Raw genomic sequence first — 20,589 nt, 5'->3', positions numbered from 1 at the left:
ACGACGATGCCCAGGGGCTCCGGCCAGTGCTGGTGTGGTCACGGCTGAACCGCGCACTCGACTGGAAAACCACTCGTCGGAGCACACCGCTTGTACCTACAGCCAGAGGGCTGGCAGTAACGTTTTACAACTAACGTTGCTAACGTTGGCGTCGGCGGTGTTGCGACCGCTCCAGCTCATGTTACCGCGGCATGGGGTGGGGAAGGGGGGCATTGGTGCTATGGGTGTTTTTTGTGCGCAGTTTTTTTTTTATTACAAAATGAACCGAAGTAAGCATAACCGAGGCGTTTGATTTCTCTTGGGTGCAATCGTTTGAAGACAGCCGACATTGATAATGGAGGACACCACAGGGTAAACTATTTGTTTTCTTGAAATGAAATGTATCACATAAGAGAAAATGCTATGTGCTCGTCAATTGAGCTCCACACCTTTCATAAACCGTTTGCATAAGTTATGTCAGGGTAATATTTTTCCTTTGAAAAGTTATGTGTGTATGTGAAATGATTGTCGCTGAACCGGTGGCCATTATTTTCACGCAGCAGCTGATAATCGTGGTCGCCAGCAAGGATGACGTAAGTGAATTAAATAATAAGTAATTGAAAAACGTGCACCATAAACATTGCGTTTTCTTTTCTTCTTGTTTGACACTTAGTGTATCTGTCAGAATGAACTAAGTACACCTCTTGTCAATGCTCGCGTCTCCGAAAAACGTGCTTTCCCATAAACTGATGGCTTTGTGTCCACCGCTATAATTTTCGATTAGCCATAAAGGCTTCTTGGCGTAACAACTGCAATCAGACAGCGGAAGGTATTGTAGCTTTGCATCTACAGGATGCGGATGAGGCACTGTCTACTCTTTCGTGATGTATGTTATGGTAAGTTGTATAGTTATGGCGATTGCCCCCACCCTGAAAATTGAGAAAGAAGACACTTAAGGTGTGACTTAGAAGGTACCTATTGGTTTGATTGGTTTGCACAGAACAAAAAAAAGCGAGGCTTTGACCAATTTCTCTTTCTTAGTTCGTTCAACTTAGAAAGAACACACTTAAGCTGGAGAACACTTTAGCTTAAAGGCTTTTCAGCTGAATGCATTGCACTAAGCTGCTCGAGAAAGTTTATTGATGTGTTAACGTTTTCCTCACATTTACTTCGAGGTTCACTCATAACAGGGCATTTTGAGTAACCAAAACACGGTGTCGTGAAGCCTGTTTTGTTCTTTCATTGTAATATGACGGCCGTCCTGATAATAGAGACATGATGACTGTGACACGTCGATGGTGGTTAGACAGCCGACACATACGTAGTGGACAGCGAATCAATCTTGAAAGAAGGATCTTTTTCTTTACTACCTCGAGTATTAGACAGAATAGTGAAAGACAGGTAGACTTTTTTTAACAAAGATATTGATAATTGTGCTTGCTGTATCTGTCATTGGTTGGTAACAGCTTTATTGGCAGTCCGGCATAGCTTTCACCGACCGGGCTTTAGGTTTCCCGCGTAGGGCCGTCAAGACATCGCCTGGCCGCCGCCTCGTGGGCTTGCTGGACGGCCCCTGAGTTGGTCACCGAGGCTGGGGCTGCACAGGGCAGCGGCCCACCGCGGCGGAATTGTTCCGGATTTAGCACGTTGCGGATTTTTGGCACAATACCTTGGTCTGTCACATGCCATAGTTTGAAATAGTCAGAAGATACAGGGGTTAAAAAATGTAAACATGAAATTCACGAACTCTTCCCATTTCCCAGTTCACAAACTCAGCCGACCTCAATGGCCACTTTTATTATATAGGCATGGGATCGTGGTGGCAGTGCCTTCTGTCCTGTTTCTTCCTATTTTTAATTTTCTTCTATGTAGAATAGAAAACTGAGCACAAGTGTAGTTGACCTGTGTTACTTCTTCACAGTTTTCTCTCGAGCTAACTTACGTAATACATACATAACACGTCCTTTTTTAACCGTTATCCTGAGCTTAAAACGCATTGTGTGCAGACGTTGTGTAATTTTTTTTAGTTCCCATGCTTATTTCATTATCTTGCTGACGCACTCTCAATTTCTTGTTTAACATTTTGTAGGTCCCGTCACTTCTCGACGCCAAGTGTATGACGCAGCAGACCATATACTTGTTTTCATTATATCTCAATACGAGCTATCTCTTTTATTTTGTATCTTTTTTTCACTACCTATAGTCGTTTACAACCTGAGAGTAAATGGAAGCTCTACCTGCAACCGTAACTCTCCCACACCGAGAACATTTGCATAGGTGACTCATCAAGTAACGCTCGTTAATTTCTGTGACGTGAAGTTCCGTTAGCCAATTTATATCGGTTCGTTATACAGACATATGTTGATGGCGTTGGCTTCGGGCAAAAAAAAAAAAAACATCAACTGCTTGTGTAATTACTGCAATGATTTTGACATCCGTTTCTATAAAACGTAGTGTTTCAGTAAGGACGACAAACTTCAAAATATTTTTGCACATAGCATTTTTGTTAGCAGTGTAAAAGTACTTATGGTTGGGCGGAAACAACGTAGCACTACTCAAACACAGATGAATGGCAGGTGAGCCACAGCTCTAGGGGCGGCGCTTGTGTTTATTCTTTGGTTGTAATCACATATAGAAATTAATTTTCTCCGCTCCTCGAAACCGAATCTTCTGCTTTTTTCTGAGATATTGTTCTGCCAACTCATGAACGAGTGTTTCGAAGAGCGCAAGCCGCTGTGTTCGTGGTGAAGCGCCATGGCAGCCGTTGGTGACTCGACGATCGACTGCCGTTTTGACCCTTGGTCGTCTGGTGACACATTACCCGGGGACGTTTTAGTGCCTGGGCGTGGTGAGGTGGATGTCGAGGGGGGAGGGTGGGAGCAGCTTTTCTGCTTTCGCATCAGCGCCCCGTGTTTCCTTTTTTCCCTTTCATATTTAGTGCCTCGCTGTCTATTGCGAGTACGTGCCTTCCCATGCCTAAACTATTCCATGAAAGACCAGATAAAAAATAAAATATTACCGTAAAATAGAAAGAGATAAAAATGAGAAGGAAATGAAACGGCGAAATGTAGAGTGAAAGTTAAGCACAAGAAAGACGACCCCTACGTGTGTAGGGTACGAAAAACCTCCCTGCTGGGTGCTCTATTCCGCGTTCGCCGAGCACGGGTACTTGTACATTTCAGGATCATTTCGCGAACGGACGACTGATGCGTTCGCTTTTATCCTTTTTGTTGTCTTGGAAAGAATTATAGGCGTGTATCACAGAAAACATACAAAGAGGTGGGTGCCGGCAATCAAATACGTGGACAAAAAGAGACAAACGCATTGTCTAGTCCGTCAGAAAATTACATAAGAAAAGAAGAACCGCGACCTAGGTGTGAAGCAGAAATTGATTACCAGCAAGCAGACATCCACGATTTAGGTGTTAAATCGAAAAGCACGCATTCTCTGCGACTGGACCCATTCTGCTTGTATACGTGAGCTGAGGGCATATGGAAGCTGGCTACTCTTTGTTGGAAGAATTTGAAATTAGGCTGATTGTAAGCGGATTCAGAAATAACGTATGAATATATTGACATGACACACTCGACTATGAAGTTGTGCACAAAGTACTAAACCACCGCTAGTTCCGCAGTACAACTGGGGAACATGAAACCTCAGTCACAGATTCCACAGCAACACTGCCTTCGTATGTTTAGAACGTCTAGCTGTGCTCAAAGGTACATTTATTAAGGCGAAGACCTTAGATGCCTCGTCAAATGGGAAATTTAACAGCCGTCAGCAGACAATGCCCACTCAGGTGTCTTCACCAAGTGCTGATGACACACATAAGATGACAAAGTCATAACTATGCTTCGTTCTCTCATGGATGCCATCCGCGAGATCTTGTTGGACATGAGGACAGCGTCTGCACGAACCGCTCTCATAGTACTGGACGCCTTAAGCCCAGTACTTGAACCACTCGAGTAGAAATGTGGCTAATGATCACCATCATTTCTAAGAAGTCAAGGAACCATCCGTCATTCAGTGCAACTCCAGTGGACTAAAATCGCGTCTTTTCGGACTTTCGCGAATTAGTGTGCGTCGACATGTTCCAAGTCATCAGCATTTGTGAACACAACGCGTGTGCGAGCTCTCCTTCCTCTAATTTTTTCTATCTTTCAAACTCCCTCATCGCTATACTCAGTGTAGGGTAGCATACCGGTTGCTCCAGACTGGTTAACATCCCTGCCTTTCCTTTCCCTCTTGTTCTTCTTCTTCATTCTTAACAGCCACCGGTGATTGTCCCGAGGCATGGGGGATTAGTATTGAAATTTTTTTTTCATCGCGAAATGACGTCACCATACGCCGTCATCACGACGTCACAGACCACAGTTTTGTGATGTCAGCATGACGTGACAAACCCGGGTGTCACGTCGTGTGACGGAGTTCCACACGATGTCGTTGTAGCGCCCTCTTTCGGGCGGGGAAGAAAACCGGGGACTGCACGACCTCTAAGAGAATAAAATGGAGACAGTGTTTGGCAGTGGCACGTACGTGAAGCCATGACTCCTGTTCTGCGCTTTTTAAAATTAAGTGTGAACAATGAGAAGATGGCTTTCACATTTGAGTTTTCTCTGGTGAATGCACAAATGACCTTGTGAGTGTGTATATAAGAAGTGTGACCAAAAATAACCAGCAGTTGCACTTTCCTACGGCGACATTTCCGACTTGGCGGAAGCTAAAATCGCGCGCTTCACTAAATCCGTAAACTTCGATTAATTCTAACTTTACGTCAGGTGTACAAGTCGGGTTAGGTCAAATGAAACTTGAGCAAAAACTAAGAAGCAACAGAAAAATCTTTTACGCGAGGCCATAGATTTTAAAAACTTGTTTTAAGCAGTAACACCTTTGAACCATGCGAAATGCTCTTTCAGAAGAGTATCGCCGTTATTTAACACAAAAATAATAAAATACTTTTAAAAAGCCCACACTCTGTTTGGCATGACGCAGTACCTTCCCTTGTTACAGACTTCCATTCTCGCAACACGAGGCTCACGCGAAAAAAGTACCCTTCAACGGCTTTGCTGTTAAAAGCACCTTTTCCGCGTGAGCCGTTAGCTAGGCTCGACCACTGGAACATTGTTGACGACTTTTGAGCGCTAATAATGCTTTTTACAGATTTCCATTTACCCAATAGCGTACATTAAAATGAGTAAGCGGAGCAGAAAAAAAGGAAGTGGCATTATAATTAACAAACTGCAGCGTCGCATACGACCATGTGAGTGAGGCGTTCCATAACAGGGAAGCGTTACGCTGTAATCTACTTAATGAAGTTAATTTCTAAGTGTACGAGAAAATAAATATGCAAGCGCGATAGATTATGCTCACGGAACACCTGTACCAGACACAGCATCTCAACTACGCTAATTTAAATAATTAATGTGGTGCTTTCAACGTCGCTTCATAAGTGTATTCCATTGCAAATTTGACCAAGAAGCTTCGGTGTATGGCTTCGGAGCCAAAAGAGTGGCTGTAATACATTTTATCTAGAAAAGCTTGGATGGATAATAAAGCTTCGTCTTCATGACATCTAATAGCGTGCTCGTAATTGGCGCGCGTAACATTCGTCATATTAAACCGCCCAAAAATGGCTACGGCACAGAATGTTGCGAATTGCCCGCTCCGCCATAATTCATCTTTCCGTGAATTATCCAAGCACACCATACAACTCCCTACGCGCTCGCACGATTAGGTTGCTGATGATAATGGTTAATTATGGTTGATCTATTTGCAATGAATGGGCTTTCAAAGCACTCTCTGTGAGAACAAGCAGCGTTTCATACTGCATGATAACCACATGCGCGCGCGTGTGAATATGAAAGGCTCGCCATACGCCACACTCTGTATCTCGAGTTTTACGTTAGGCACATGCCGTGTCATTCGTGCGCCAATTTCATATGTACAAAATAGCGCGCATACGAAGACAGTACATATGAACACGTATGGGGCCCCATGTGGGTGCTTGTGGTGTGTGACACTGGTCTGGATTTGCGTGTCTGTTCCTATAATGGGGCTATTGTAATGAGCTGAACAGTTCCGAAAACGCAAATAGTAAAAAAAAACGAATGTACGACACGTAATGGCCCTTGAGTTTCATTGGTGATAACAGGGATAGGCTCACATCATAGCGTTCCGCATGACCTGTATTAGAGATTGTAATCGTCTCATCACGTTACTCAGTGCATCGAGCATGTTCCGCGTAGAACAAGTTTTCCCATCGTGGTACGCTTACACGGAACGACAATAACGTAGCGTTACTGCTACGGTATACTACCGACGCAGGTGAAATATCATAATACTTTAACACATTTGGCAGCTCACTATAACATGTTTCAAGCTGCGTCTCGTAAGATGAACTTTGTCAAGCTTGTCATCATTGCCAGTGCAAGGAGTATTTCCTTTTTTAGAGACAGAACTAGTGTATTGTTGTTTTCATCTTTGTTACATCTACGGTCTTTGTTAGTAGTGCACTTTTCGAACACGAATGAATGAATGAACGAATGAATGAACTGCTTTTTGCATGGTCGCAGGGCGTGCAGCAACATCCGTGCTCAGCCGTGCAGCATACCCGCTGGTGCTGGCGCTGCCTGTCGGTGCGGGACCTGCTGCTGCTACTGTGTTCATTCGCCATGCTGTCTGTGTACATGAGCTACCGGCTCACCAGCCTGCACCTGCAGACCAACCCGCAGGACACCGCGTCGGGTGAGCGAATAATGACGTAGCACTTCCTCACTATACGGGTGCTATCTTGGGGAGAATACATTGAAAAGATGAAACACCAAAAGCCTGAAGAGCTGGGCAAGGACGAATGAACTGTCAGTCCTTGCAAAGTATATGACATGACATGATTGCAGCCTCTTGTTTCCAAGTGACCATTTAACAGGACCACGTGCACTGTTCTGAGGGGGATTCTCACACGATCACTGAAAATTTCTGCATTTTCAGAAAGCTTCAATACTTTGTCCGGAAAACTTGATGCTATAATAACGAATACTGCGCAATAAAGCGGAACCCTTCCTTTCGGCAGTGTGCGAGGTCACCTACGGCACACTTTTGTTTCTCAGGCTCACGTAAATTGTTTGCCGTGAACTTTCTTGTTAATTTTTAAAGTTAATTAGGTCATCGGGGTCCATTTTTAACGGATGTGACAGTTGACTTGAGCTGGCATAAATCAAGGACGTCCGTCTCAAAGAGCCACCAATATTTATGACGCTCAACCATATGTTTATAGTTCTTTCAAAATTACATAAAGCTCGCGTGAAAATTTTGGTGGTGCGGCGTAAGTGTAAAAAGCTGTTTATAACTATAAGGTATCCCCTGCGCTAAGCGCCTTATGTTCAGTCGTTAATATTCTGAAGTTGAAGCCTATAGACATGAAGCCCTCGAAGGCAAACTTTCAGAACCGATAAAGTGACGAAATTTTGTTACGTATCAAGGTTTCCGTGAACATGCCTTCAAGGGATAGTAAGTGCATCGGCTCATGTAACTCCTATCAACCAGCCGATGCGTCGGCGCAGATGCAGTTAACGAAGATCCCTAAACTTTCATAGGTGGTGCGAAAACATCGACCAGAGCTACCGTCAGAGCGTTCAGGCTAGCTAGATGGCGTTAATTAAATCCAGGGAGGCCTTTAATCACCGTATACTGACCATGACGGTGTCTCCACGCGATATGGCCTCGCCTCTCTGGAGTGTTTGGGCACCGCGTGCGAGGAGTTATTAAATTTGTCTCTCACACGAGCTCGTGGCGGCGTCGTGTAGCGAGCGATCCCGATAAATGAGCCGTGACAGCGTCCAAGCGTAGCGCAACGACGGTGGAATAGCCATGCATTCGCTCCCGGCCTCAGATGTGCCTCGGGCCATCTGCGGCCGCGACAGTTCATTAAGTGGCCGAGCAAGCTCTTGAGAGCAGGACGTCTTGGGGGACCAAGCTGTGGTATCGCTCGATACCACACGAAGCATGCCCGATGCTGGGATGGTGCGCTGGCAGCGAGTGTGAGTGGATTTCGACAGGACTACTACTTCGTATACCAGTTGTGTAAGAGCGACTGGCATAATCACTAGGAGGTGGTTCCGTCATACCTAAATCATAATTTCAGTGCAGATGGCATTTTCCTCTTTCAAAACTACTGTATACGTGCCGCAGTAGGAAGGTTTTGATACCAGGGTAAAACGTCTCGCTCATTCGTAACAGTTGCTTGAAGTTTCCTTCGCTCACTCATCAGCACGACTTCTAATCAGTGGTTTCAGTAAACGAAGTTGTCCTGGAACAAATGCGGAATATCCTTGTTTCACTCTGCTGCGAATTAGTGCGCAGTGATTCTGTTACCAATTGCTGATGCGTGTTGGACCTAAAACTTGGGCTAGGAGACTCCAGGGGTTTTAAATAGAGGATAAGTAAAATAAGATATTCTGTACGCCCCACTTGGTGGACACTAAATAAACGGCGTAACTGGTGGCATGCAATGGGATCGAATGAAGTGAAATAAAGGGGAATGAAGTGGGTTGAATGAAGTTGGATGAAGTTGGATTGGCGTGGCACGAAGTGAATGAATGCGATCGAAGGAGTGGCGGGAGCAGTAGTGAAAATAGTGGTGAGTTGTGGAAGTAGACAACAGTAGGATGCGTTTCACTTGCCGATAGTAGAATTTAAACACAGCAAGTGAATAAATACTACTACAATTTCCTATTTACGATGGTCCCCGGACATGAAAACTTCGACCAAAAACAGATTCAACGTTAGCATTCGCAGGCGTAGACTCCTCTGCCTCAAAGTGCGCTCTAGTGCATTGCTTCCCCTGCTTACTTCAGCCTGCGAAACTCTTGCAGTTTATGTTCCACGAAGGCACTCAATCAGAGCGGAAAAGGAAAAAAAACTGACATGCGACAAGTTAAATGCGCAAATAAAAACTAAGTGCTGTAATCTTTCAGAATGTATCACTTGCATGCGCCACCTTGCCCTTACTCGTCTCGCAACGACTACTCTCGAGCAACAGCCGAAGCTCCTCTTAAGCCAGAGCGACTGCTTCATTCAGATGCATTGAGGATTATCATCAACGAGATTATCCATGGTAATCAGATAAAAACCGAATCGTAGAGAGTGGGAAAAAAAAGGAAGCGAGACAGTTTATGTCATTCACAATTATAATAAAGCCACCAGAATTAGGGGAATACGGATACTACATAATTATAAAATTTGTTACATAATTACGTATATACGAAATTCAATATTTTATTTACTCGCAGTAAAGAAATGATTAAGAAAGGATATTAACGTGTCTTCAGGTATTTTAGGCACCCGCGCCTGTGTCGACCATCTCATAAACCACTTTCGTGGCAGTGGGGACGAGTTGTTCGGGTGAAGGCTACCGTCGAATAAACCACTCGTGTGGCCATGGAGGTAAACTTCCCGGGTGAAGGCGGCCATCGAATAATTCACTGTTGTGCCCAGGGTAGGGAAGTGCTCGGGGGAAGGCGACCATATTGTAAACCACTGCTGTCGGCTTAAGGGGCAACTGCTTGGGTGGAGGCAATCACCAAATAAACCACTGGCGTGACCATGGGGTGAACTGCTTCGGTAAAAGTGACCATCAAATAAATCACTAGCGTGGCCATGAGGTTTTAGCCCCATCACAGTTTTTTAAAATTTGGCATGCTTATTTGTAAAGTTTGTAACGCACATAAAAATGTAAAATAAAGATAGCTGACGCCCTCTCCTCAACTCCTGAACATTTTCTGGCAACACCATGCAATAAAGCTTCGTAATTCACACACGATGGTTTCAATAGCTGCCAGAGTTGAGATGGTAGCAATGTAAATAACGGGACCACGGAACCAAAGAACTCATTTTTATTCGACGTTTCCCCAAACCCAGGCTCATTTATTTTTGTTTTCATTCATCCGATTTTTATAAAGCCGCGGTAGCGCACATTGGTGAAACGTCGTTCGGAGCCACTGTCCGTCGCATCTGACGTCACGCTTTATTCTGCGACAGTCTGCGTCTCGCTTTACGACTACCGCATCGTCGTGCATTATTCAGCGCTTGCACGAGGGGTGTTTTCCGCCGGAACTCCAAACAGAGGCAGTCTCCGCCAGCTTTGGGCGACATCCATCTCAGTCACATTTAAATAAGAAAGGACCACGCCTTCTCATTATGACCGGGTCTGTGGAAACTCCTGCATCTAAACGCGCTAATTATATTGAAAGCACTCCGTAAAAATGTCCCGTAAGCGTTTTTCTATATCGGTCTTCTAGAAAACGTACGGGGATGGCAGCCGCCTCTTCTCTTCTTTCCGACGCAATACCCAGAGGGTATACACGGTACAGAGAGTGGAACTGTTCGGCGGAAAGCATTTAAGCATGCAGTAAAAAAAAATTGAGGATGCTGATTCAGGAAGAAGCGGCAATGAGAGGGACACTAGTTGAACTTGGCAAACATTGGACAGTGATGGATGATGCGCTGTGCACTGAACTTAAACGAGGTAAGCGTACACGGAGGGAGATAGTCGGCGCCGGCGCTTACCTTCCGTGGGGAAGCACGCTTCCCGAAGTCCCGCGGCGATTGCTCCCCATGGGGATTGCAGGCGCGTGATCTGCAGTCTGGGCGAGCGTACGCTGGCGGAGCAGTCGCTGGAGTGGTAATGCTCATAAAACGGCATGATGGCTTTATGACTTTTTGCTTCTTCTTCTTTAAGTATTACTATGCTTTTTTAGCGCTCCTTAGCATCTGAGGCGCACGATGTGATTGGCGAAAGTAAAGGGTGCATACTTAACTACTTTACTTTTTCTGGCCACACCCGCGAATTGATATTCCCCAATGGCTGAGAATTTTGTTTTCGGCGCACGGTCTCGGGTGATGTCTCAATGAGAAGTTCCAGAGAGTTAAAAAAGTAAGCATATTAGGGCTATTGAAAACAACGCAATGGTGGATGAAAATTTGGTTCCTCCTAGCAAGATGAGGCCTCACCATCGCCGCTGATGTGTCGCGTAAATCGAGGTCAGGAAAGGTAGTCTTGTTTGCTTTTTATTTGTTTATTAGGCATCGAAACCATACTTGTCACCTCAAAGTACTACAGTATCCATGTTTTAACGCCGTTTGAAGTTTCCGATGAGTCGTTACTAGGAAGAGAGAGAAAGAACGCTGGTGAAGGAAAGACAGCGAAATCGGGAAGTTTACGACAAGCGGTTTGCTACCTTACGCACTAAAATATAATGGCGGAGAGTAAAAGATGCAGAAAAGTGAGAAAGAAGGACAGCACGTAACCCACTACACACATGGTCACCTACCGTCATGTTGCGTGGTTCGCGACAGCACTGTCGTAGCCGCTTGGCCAAGTTGATTTTTCTTGTACGCTTCAGCAGTGACTTCATCAGTTTTCAGGTGCGATGTCTTTAGTCGGTGACACGTATACATAGCTTTAACAGATATTTGTCTAATAAAAGCGCCATGGCGTGGTCACCAAAAAATAGCGATTTTCAGTGAAAACTAGAAGCAGTGGGTCAATTGTGCCTATACAGATTTCAAAAACGGGCTGCAAAAAATATTTTATGACAAATCAAGTCGTAAACGTTGCTGGCTTTATAGACCTTGCCAACCACTGGCGACTGCCATTTTGTCATGGTCCGTGTGACACCGTGTGCAGCAAGGAGCGTAGCTGACGCCTCCTACCGAAGTTTCAGTCGCTACAAATCGTTTAGTTTCAGTGGCAAGCTGAATGAAGCAAGGAAGAATACGTCCATTTCGCGTACCGCTGACCACGGAGCAATACGTTGGCTGGTGGTGGTGGTGGTGAAAAACGTTCATTGTAACTATTTAGAAGTGAGATACTTATGACCTCTAAAAGGAGTCCCTTGTCCGGGACCCCCGTGGCTTCTGCGGTGGCACACGTCCTGGCCAGGGCTTTTTGACCCTCCAAGGCCAAGCAGCCGAGCAGGGCAGCCTACCAGCTCTCTCGAATAGGGGTTGAAGGGGAAGTGATCGGGGGGACCACCGGGCTAGATTGGCACGCCCATATAACATGGAAAAAATACCCACAAGCGGATGATCACAGTGTGCATATTTACTGGAGAAAGCCAGAATGAAATGCCTGAGTATTGCCATCCACAACAATGTCTTTGCGTATAGGCGTACGAACCAGTGCACCTTCACTTTGTTCAGGCCCATTGCCCGGGGCGGAAATCAAAGCCTGTTCGATTTGTACATCACCGTGATCTCGCGAAAGCAGGTGGCCGGATTAGGTTGCCGGAATGCAGACGCTTACACAGCTAGCTATTATTAGGTCGCGGCTCACCAGCGCACCAGTGTTTACCGACTTTCAGGCCACTCGCGTGGTAATAAAAACATACAAGATCAAGTCAAGCGAATGGCCAAGGAAACTCAACTTTCGCTATCTTATATGTGAATGCTCAAATGCTCAACCACATGAGACCTATTATGATCGAAAATTGCGTGTCATGCATGGCCCTTTTAACAAGGTGCGCTAGAATGGAGGCCAATCACTATCTCTGAGTATTACGCAGCGCAGCGCACAGTCGCACCAAATGTGATGTCGCATTTCATATATTTCCTAGCTGGCTCGTCGTAAGCGTCTCTCCTCGCAAGCCCGTGTTGGTGCCGGCGAAACCACCGGCACCGTTGTCAGCGCCATTCCCTGCGAGAGTGGAGAGACGAGTGGCCCACGTAGTCACTGCCCCGTCACCTTCATACACTCCTCATAAATTCACGTTGAGTAAGCGTAGGTGTTTGACTAATAAAAATCTTTCAAGTAAACAGGTTCTGCCAGATATATATCCACGAGGAAGGAAATGCACTGCTGTGATATTCTTTTAGAACACAGTAATATTAGAAACGTCTTTATGTGCAACGCTTGTTCCGCGCGTGTAGAAGCGATACTGAGTATTTTGTTCGTTGTGTGTATACATCAAGCACATTTGCAATACGTGCCATGTACAGAAATTCAGTGGATATACAGCGCAGTAGTCATAACACTTGTCTTCCAACCGTGATCGTTCGCACCTGTTCAAATCCCACCTTGGCAAATAAACTTGTGCTGTTTTATTTATTTTCCAAGTCACCCGGTCCTCCTTCGTTGGCTAGTAGTGCTCGCGGAGGTTCGCCTGGCTTCTCCTTTCCTTCTTACGAGGCTCCTCTTTTCAGCCTTAATGAAAACAAAAATACAATGAAGCCACGGAAGGCAGGGGACGTTTTTTGAACTGTTTTAAATATATCGTAGTAATTGCTATATAGATAACAGTTACAACAAGGTCACTCCGAAGGGATAATTCCAGATACAAGGTTGCTCCGAAAGCTGCAGGGATTGACCCTGCAGGCTTTGTAGTTGTAACATTAGAATCTGCAATGAGCCCTACAAATTTCATTCGTTCCTTCTTTCTTCTTGGTCGAGCGATGGGTTCTGACTGCGCTGGCATCCACACGCATAATTGCGACATCACATCATAAAGTGTGTCGTGCGACGCCGGCGTGTAATTTCGAAATATTTTTCTGAGACCAGCAATGGTAACATAAAGCAAATGCATCAAAAACTACAACAATATTAAAAGACAACGACCAAGTATGTGGTTTGTATATAAAAGCGTAAGCACTCCAGGCTCTATTTCCCGCGCCCTGTTTGACCTGTTTTGCCAAGGCTCGCAGTGGCCTGAAGCGTATGTAAGGGGGGCTGAGTCGGTTCTCTCAGGGAGCAGGTAGGGAATTGCCCATCGAGGCTAACGCTTTTTTTTTGCTCTCTTCCTTCCTCCCTAATGAATGAGCCTCCGGGAGTTCTCGGTTCCAGATGGAGACCGTAATTGCGTTACAAAGAAACGCTTTCAAGATTTCCTGTCTCAGATTTGAGAAGAGAGCAGTGAAGAAAAAGAAGTAGAAGCAAAAAAGGACGAAGAGAGTGAGAAAGGTTAGAGATGGGAAAACTGAGGTTGCCACCTAGTGCGCGAAAAGCCTTGCGGAGTCTGTCTCGAAAAGTTTAAAACCCATCACTGTCGGTGCTGTTTATCGCGCGGCGTTTGACACGTGAGCCGGTGAAGTACTGTTTGCGTTAAAACAACACTGAGCAAACATGGTGGCGTTGAATGTAACGATAGTCAGTAAGTGTGGTGTGCAAATAAATGAAATGGGGGGGGGGGGGGGGCATGGGAAGTTCTGGCAACAAGTGAGCGAGGGCAAAGTTCAATCAATAATGTAAATTAGAAAAGCAAAGGCATGTAGTTGAACCCGCTATTTTGTCATCTGCGAATCTTTTTTCGTTAGTTGAACTTAAGAGTTGTCCTGCCTCGTCAGCACACTCCTTTTGTATCTATTTTCGTTGTTCCGTCAGATTACCGTTAGGCTACATGTTGGCGAAAACAGTAATGCGTCTCTGAACGCAAGCGTATGATGTCTCATTCGATGTTGCAAGAAGTAAGCTGGTCCTTTGATGCGCCACTTGCTTTGTATACCCAGCCTTCCTCATATTTGTACGCGACTGCCGATGGCCAGACAGGCAGCAAAATGCGCGATAAAACGAGGCCACGTATAACACTGCGCTCTGTAGAATGCCTTTTTCTGAGACACAATAATAATGAGAACTGTCAGAAAATCAGGCCAAGGAAGGTGTCGGGGATGTTATCACAAGTAACTGTAATGTAAATGCAAAGAAAGGAAACTGGATTAAATAATAAATGGCCACCGGCAGAGACCGAACCTTGTGTTAACTTTGTTAACTCTATGGGGCACTGGGAAAGAAATTTTTCGTCAATTTGTCGCAATAAAGGACAACCCTTCTGTACAGATACTAGAAAAAATGTGAGCGATGGACGCAAAACTAAATTACGAATAGCTAAGCCCGACAACGCCCCGGACGTGGCTGTGGATCCGTCATCCGACCTCCGATCATGCGGCCTTCGAGTTTACATTCCTGCTCAAAGAGTTCATTGTCCGTGCATTAAGCAAAATTTAGCCAAGTCAGGCAAAGTAGGGTTTATTAAGTTGTACAGGCGTTTTTACCGAGTTCTCTCGCAAAAATACTGCAAAACTTGTGAATGTCCGTTCTGCAGCAGCACAAATTAAATGCCGGAACAACCAAGTACAACAGGCGACATGTTGCTGTCTTCTCGTTGCCTGGCCTGTAAAAAGTGAGGCTTTGTGAAGGAGAACCGTTTACAACTTGACAAATTTAGTAATATGGAAACTCAGAGTTCATTCATAATCACCTGCACAGTGTGAGACGTAATTAAAGGTGCAGAAGAGGAAGCATTCAAAGACGGCTGAAATTGGTTGCGTATCTTTTTCAACTGTAGAAAATTTTTCTCGCAAAATTCACGTGTCCTGTGCTGCGAAGTTTGATGACGAAATATCCAAAGAAGAATATGAGCGACAACCAAGGATGAATTTTATTTGACATTTATGCTTTTCTTCTTGATTCAAAAAATTCTTTATATATGTTAGTGGATAGTAGGAAACCGCAAGAATATGAACGATTTTCCGTGAAATACAACGCGGCTATTCTGCCTTTCTAGGATGCTTTGGAGGGCTAGAAATAAATATACAGTGGAAATTCATTAGGTACCTCTACTTTCTTCCCACATGATCATCATCATGGGTGGTCGTCGTCTTCATCTTGTGTGGGAACTTGGCTTGCCTGCGTTCTGTGCCTCAGGTGTGCTCGCTTCATCGTGTCGTCTGGGCCTAATAAAGGATGCCTTCACCATTGCATCACATTTTCTTTCTTTCTTTCTTTCTTTCTTTCTTTCTTTCTTTCTTTCTTCCTTTCTTTCTTTCTTTCTTTCTTTCCTTTCTTTTTTCTTTCTTTCTTTCTTTGTTTCTTTCTTTCTTTTTTTCTCTTTTTTATTTCCTTTTTCTCAAGGAAAATATAAAGTACTAAACCTTACATAACTACGCATGTACGTGTGTATGATCGTCTATGAATGAAAAAGTGTGTGCGTGCGATGTACAGTGTTTGTCGATATATGTGAGACATAGTGTGCGTACGCTGGCTACAAGAAGCTTCTTGAGTGTCTTGTTAAAGACAAATAATTTAGAACAACAAAGCCAACAACAACAACACCAATGGCAACAACGACAGCAAATACAATGCAAAGAGAACGAGGCAATAGGTTACATTAGAAAAAGAGGAAGGAAGACTAATAAAGAACAAGCTGAAAAGAGAACGATAGCCTGTAAATAAAGAAAAAGTAAAGAACCACTTGTCTGTGGTTTTGGCGAACAACACGCCGTGCGCGGTTCCTCGATCGGTTATCGATCCCAGTTTGACAGCTTTTACAATTTACGGCCTTCTCGGTGACACTCACAGCGTCCCCCATTACTCTCGTTACAAAACAGCCCGCCTATCCGAATTCTTGCCTACACAGCCGCTAAGTTGGAACAAGCCACCAACGGTTATAAATACTAGGCTGTTTTTTTTTCTCGGCTAGCACAACGAAAAGTAGAATGTTTTAAAAGGTAAGCGTGGAAGCTGCTAAACTCACGTCTGTCGGTGAGCCTCATTTTTTTTTATTTTTTTCTGATGTGCTATATATATGCGGAACCTAATTTTTTCAATATTTTTGCCGCTAGTCTTAGGCCAGGCGGAAAATAAGTTACCTGTTTTTTCGGCGTACAATGACTGAAATCGGCGCGACAGCTTGGCGTTTCCCTACATGGTGTTTCCATGAAATGTGGCTCCTCTGTCGAAGCCCCACTCTTGTTTTATTTTAGTTGGCTAACTCTTGGAATGGAATCTTGGGGATTGTTTTTGGAAACTCCAACCATAGGACAGTTTAGGCACTAAGATAGGGACCGTAAAAGAGCGGCTGGTAAAGCGAACGAAGCAGTGACAGATAGTCGCAGACAAATTCGGGATTGTACAAGCGAAACTTGGAATGGTGGAGGTGTGTCTCTGTGGCTCTCTTTTATTTTTGTCAGGACCTTGCTTGATGGCTCACGTAGAACAAATAAACGCAGTCGAAGCTATTGTACAGCGCTCGGAATGAGAAAAGAAAGACGATTCATGAAGACATACACAGAAACGTAGCCGCCACTAAGTGCGCATATATATATACACGTTAAACTTTGGAAGCTCTCAGCCAATTTTAGTATCATATTACCACAGACAATTTGTCTTCCCGGCAGACCAATTAAGCGACTGTGAACACATGCGCCAAACTTTAGCTGCTTCTTTTAGCTTGGAACCGATGCTCTTACTTAAGGCCTCTGTGCAGGACGAACATCGCTGAGCTATGTGCGTAGGCTTGTTTTGGCGTAGGTGTCGCTTGAAACGGAATTAAATATAGTTCTCACAACTGCTATTGCGACTAACATCGCCATGCTTGATGTAAATAAAAAGGAAAACTGCCGAAATTTTGTGCTCCACTGCTTTCCGACCCAAAGGTGAGAGGTTATGCGATGTTTGGTGGCTACCAGTAAGCTGATGAAAGGCTTTAGGGCAGTAGCTCTTCATGTCTCTCTCTCTCTCTCTCTCTCTCTCTCTCTCTCTCTCTCTCTCTCTCTCTCTCTCTCTCTCTCTCTTTCTTTCTTTCTTTCTTTCTTTCATTGTTTCCTTCTTTCTTTCGTCCGTTCTTTCGTCCTTTTTTCTTTCTTTCTTCCTTTTTTTTTCTTTTTTTCTGTATTTCTGTTGTCTCTATTTTTTCTTTTGCTGTCTCTCTTTATTTATTTATTTATTTCCTTATTTTTCTTTCTTTCTTTCCTTTTTTCTTTCTTCCTTTCATTCTTTCTTTCTGTGCCAGTACAGAAAATGGAGCGAAAGCAAAAGGCTAAAAGCCTGACAGCCTGACTAAGGGCCTTTGCTCCAGATGCAGTGAGGCAGGCAGGCCGTCATAAGAATTTTGCAGGATACAAATGAAAAACACAAAAATATACAAAATGGAAAATATTAAAGGTACTAGTGTAAATTGCTTTATTTTAACACATACAGCAATAAAAGTATTATTTGTAGTATGCAAATATATACACAACAATCGTAATGTTTCACATACCAATTAGACTTTAGTTGCGATTTGTCATCGCTATTGCAAGAAATATACAAAAAATAACAAAACACACATGGATGCTTGGGGAAAAAGAACACAAGAAAAAAAGAACATCAGATACTACATAGACATAGAGGAAACATAAAGTGATCGTCAAGAAAATACAATGTTGTTTTTAATCAGTACCGTCCTGATCATTTGCTAGGGAAATGTGCAATTTATATCTAGGAGGCTGTCGATTTTGTTTAAAAACGTGGGTATCTGAAAAGATTAGTGTTGTTGTCCGTAGATTGTTGTAAGTACAAAAATCGTACAGAGAACCATGAGGATCCTGCAAATGATAGAGTCTATTGCGCTTTATGTACTGAAATAACTTAAAATAGCAAATCTGGCTTGCTTTGGACATGCGATATTTCGAGAATAAAGATATTGTCCGCAAGTCACGTATGGAGCCACGAAAATCTTCAAAGATTCTCAGTACTTTTTTTTGCAGAATAACCAGTTTGGAATAGTTCGTTAGTGTTGTAGTCTTCCACACAAGCACGCAGTAAGAAAGTCGTGAGTAGAAGAGTGTGTAATAAAGCATATTTTAGCCACAGTTGTATGAAAGAATATAGCTTTTATAAGGAGATAATATTTTTACTTAGTTTTGACATTAACTTCGCTATATGATCATTCCAAGATAAGTCTTCTTGAAACCAGACACCTAGGAACTTCTGCCTGTTAACTTGTTCTAATATATGGCCCTGGTTGCTAACAGTCATATGAAAATTTCTTGGCTTTCTCTCTTGCCTGATAAGTAACGCCAACTAGCACGTGAAGTCCATCACGTAGAGGCCATCCTGCTTGAGACTACCTGAAGCACATAGATACGGAATGATGTGAGTTATATAATGATCTTATAAAAGTAAGCTTCATCCTGTTGGGTGAGGAGCAGGCACCGGCCTGATGCAGGATGTGATAAAACTCCCGAGAAAAAACGGAACCTCGTGCACCACGATTCATTCATTCATTCATTCATTCATTCATTCATTCATTCATTCATTTATTCATTGATTTTCGCACAAACTTATAAGCATGCTGATTTATTCGCCCGCATATTCATTTATTTTATTTAGTCAACCACCAATCATCTGGAGTAGCACGCCAAGGAACTGGTAAAGAACATCTCCAGCTTTTCATTGAAACATTTCTCCTCCTCACTGACTTACACATGTCCCTGTTCACTCCCTCTCTCCCTCACTCACTCCTTCCTTCACTCACTCACTCACTCACTCACTCACTCACTCACTCACCGATGTACACGTTCAGGAAAGCAGGTGCCAGAACGGACGATAAACGCGTTGGCGGTACGCTAGCCCATTTGTACACTGCATCTTTTAGCTCTCGTGTCGTGGCCGGCGATGGGCTCGGCGAAGCGCCCGTGCGAGAGAACCTCGCGTCCGCTTTTCGCGCGTTGCAAACTTATTGTCGCCAGTGCGCGTGTAGACGTGGACGCTAGCTAGCGCACATGCGCAAATTGGCTCGTTCTTCCTAATCAAACAGAGCCCGTACCTCCTCAACGCCGGGGCTGGCTCGCAGCGGGCGTAAACGCAAACGAGCGCTGGCATTAGCATGACGGCGCGTCGTGAGGCCCGCGGTTTTCGCACTCCTTCATAAACCTAATTAACCGCACGGTGCTCGCGCGGCACGACGACCTCCCCGGTTTTCGGTGTGCTGCTGCGCCTCCGTGTTCCACGTTGTTTCTCCAGGTGTGCTAGGTATGTTACTCGAACCACCGAAACGTTCGTCTCTTGCCTCGAGGGCCCCGTTTGCGCTACGTTGAAACCAAATGAGCAGTTTCTTTCATCCTCACAGGGCGCTGAAAGCGGAAGCAGGGTGGAAGGAGTCGTAGGCTTGAGCGCTGCCGCACCTGTTTTATTAGACCAGGCGTCAGGTTAGCTTTGCCAGTGGTGTCTATAAGTTATACTCATCTACCTCAAATGAACATATCATTTTGCGCAATACGTGTTGAGGTGTCTGTTTCCGAAGGGCTATAGCGACGGAGCTCCGACACCTTCTGTTCTGTAAGCCTCCTTCGTAAAGATCACAAAGAACCATGAGGAAACACAGGCGAGGGTAGAGAGGAGGAGAAGGAAGGGAAGGAAGAGGGGGGTGACATTGCAAAAACATCATTAAATTAACCACGGAGACTGCCTTAATAACTTTGCAATAAACATGTCTACAAAACATCGTCTGTTTTTTGTATTCGTTGTTTTTCGAAGAAAAAGATTTTAAAAGTTTCTTATGTTGTCTGTGCAAGCACGCACGCTTCTTTCTTACACACAGGCCGCAACTGTGCAATATATTATTAGTGCATTTCTTCGTTGTTGTTTGTAACAACCGTTTACGCCAACATCTTGAAGGTGGCCAAGGCAGCCTCAAGCTCATTGATCAGCTTTTTTTCTCTCTAATGCACTGCCACAACACTATTGTTGTAAATAAATCAATCAATGAAATGTAGACAGGTATGGCGTAGCAAAAGTGTGAGAAAGGGAAGCGATGGGGCGGAGGAGAAGAAGAATGAGAGAGCGTTAGAGCATCGCAGAAC

The 20,589-nt window shown here is 44.3% G+C and overlaps 1 protein-coding gene across 1 annotated transcript in view; it reads left to right on the top strand.

Moving 5' to 3' along the window:
• The first annotated feature begins 500 nt into the window (after window positions 1–500).
• LOC119173811 (cadherin-like and PC-esterase domain-containing protein 1) overlaps window positions 501–20,589 on the top strand; it is a 139,657-nt gene continuing 119,568 nt past the window's right edge. Inside the window, exons 1-2 of the mRNA XM_075894525.1 lie at window positions 501–572; window positions 6,552–6,723. Of these exons, the coding sequence (XP_075750640.1) occupies window positions 501–572; window positions 6,552–6,723 (244 nt within the window). The remainder of the gene's footprint in view (window positions 573–6,551; window positions 6,724–20,589) is intronic.

The sequence above is a fragment of the Rhipicephalus microplus genome, chromosome 5 (genome assembly GCF_043290135.1).
Source record: "Rhipicephalus microplus isolate Deutch F79 chromosome 5, USDA_Rmic, whole genome shotgun sequence".
Taxonomy (NCBI): domain Eukaryota; kingdom Metazoa; phylum Arthropoda; class Arachnida; order Ixodida; family Ixodidae; genus Rhipicephalus; species Rhipicephalus microplus.
This window is presented reverse-complemented; position numbering and strand designations above follow the sequence as displayed.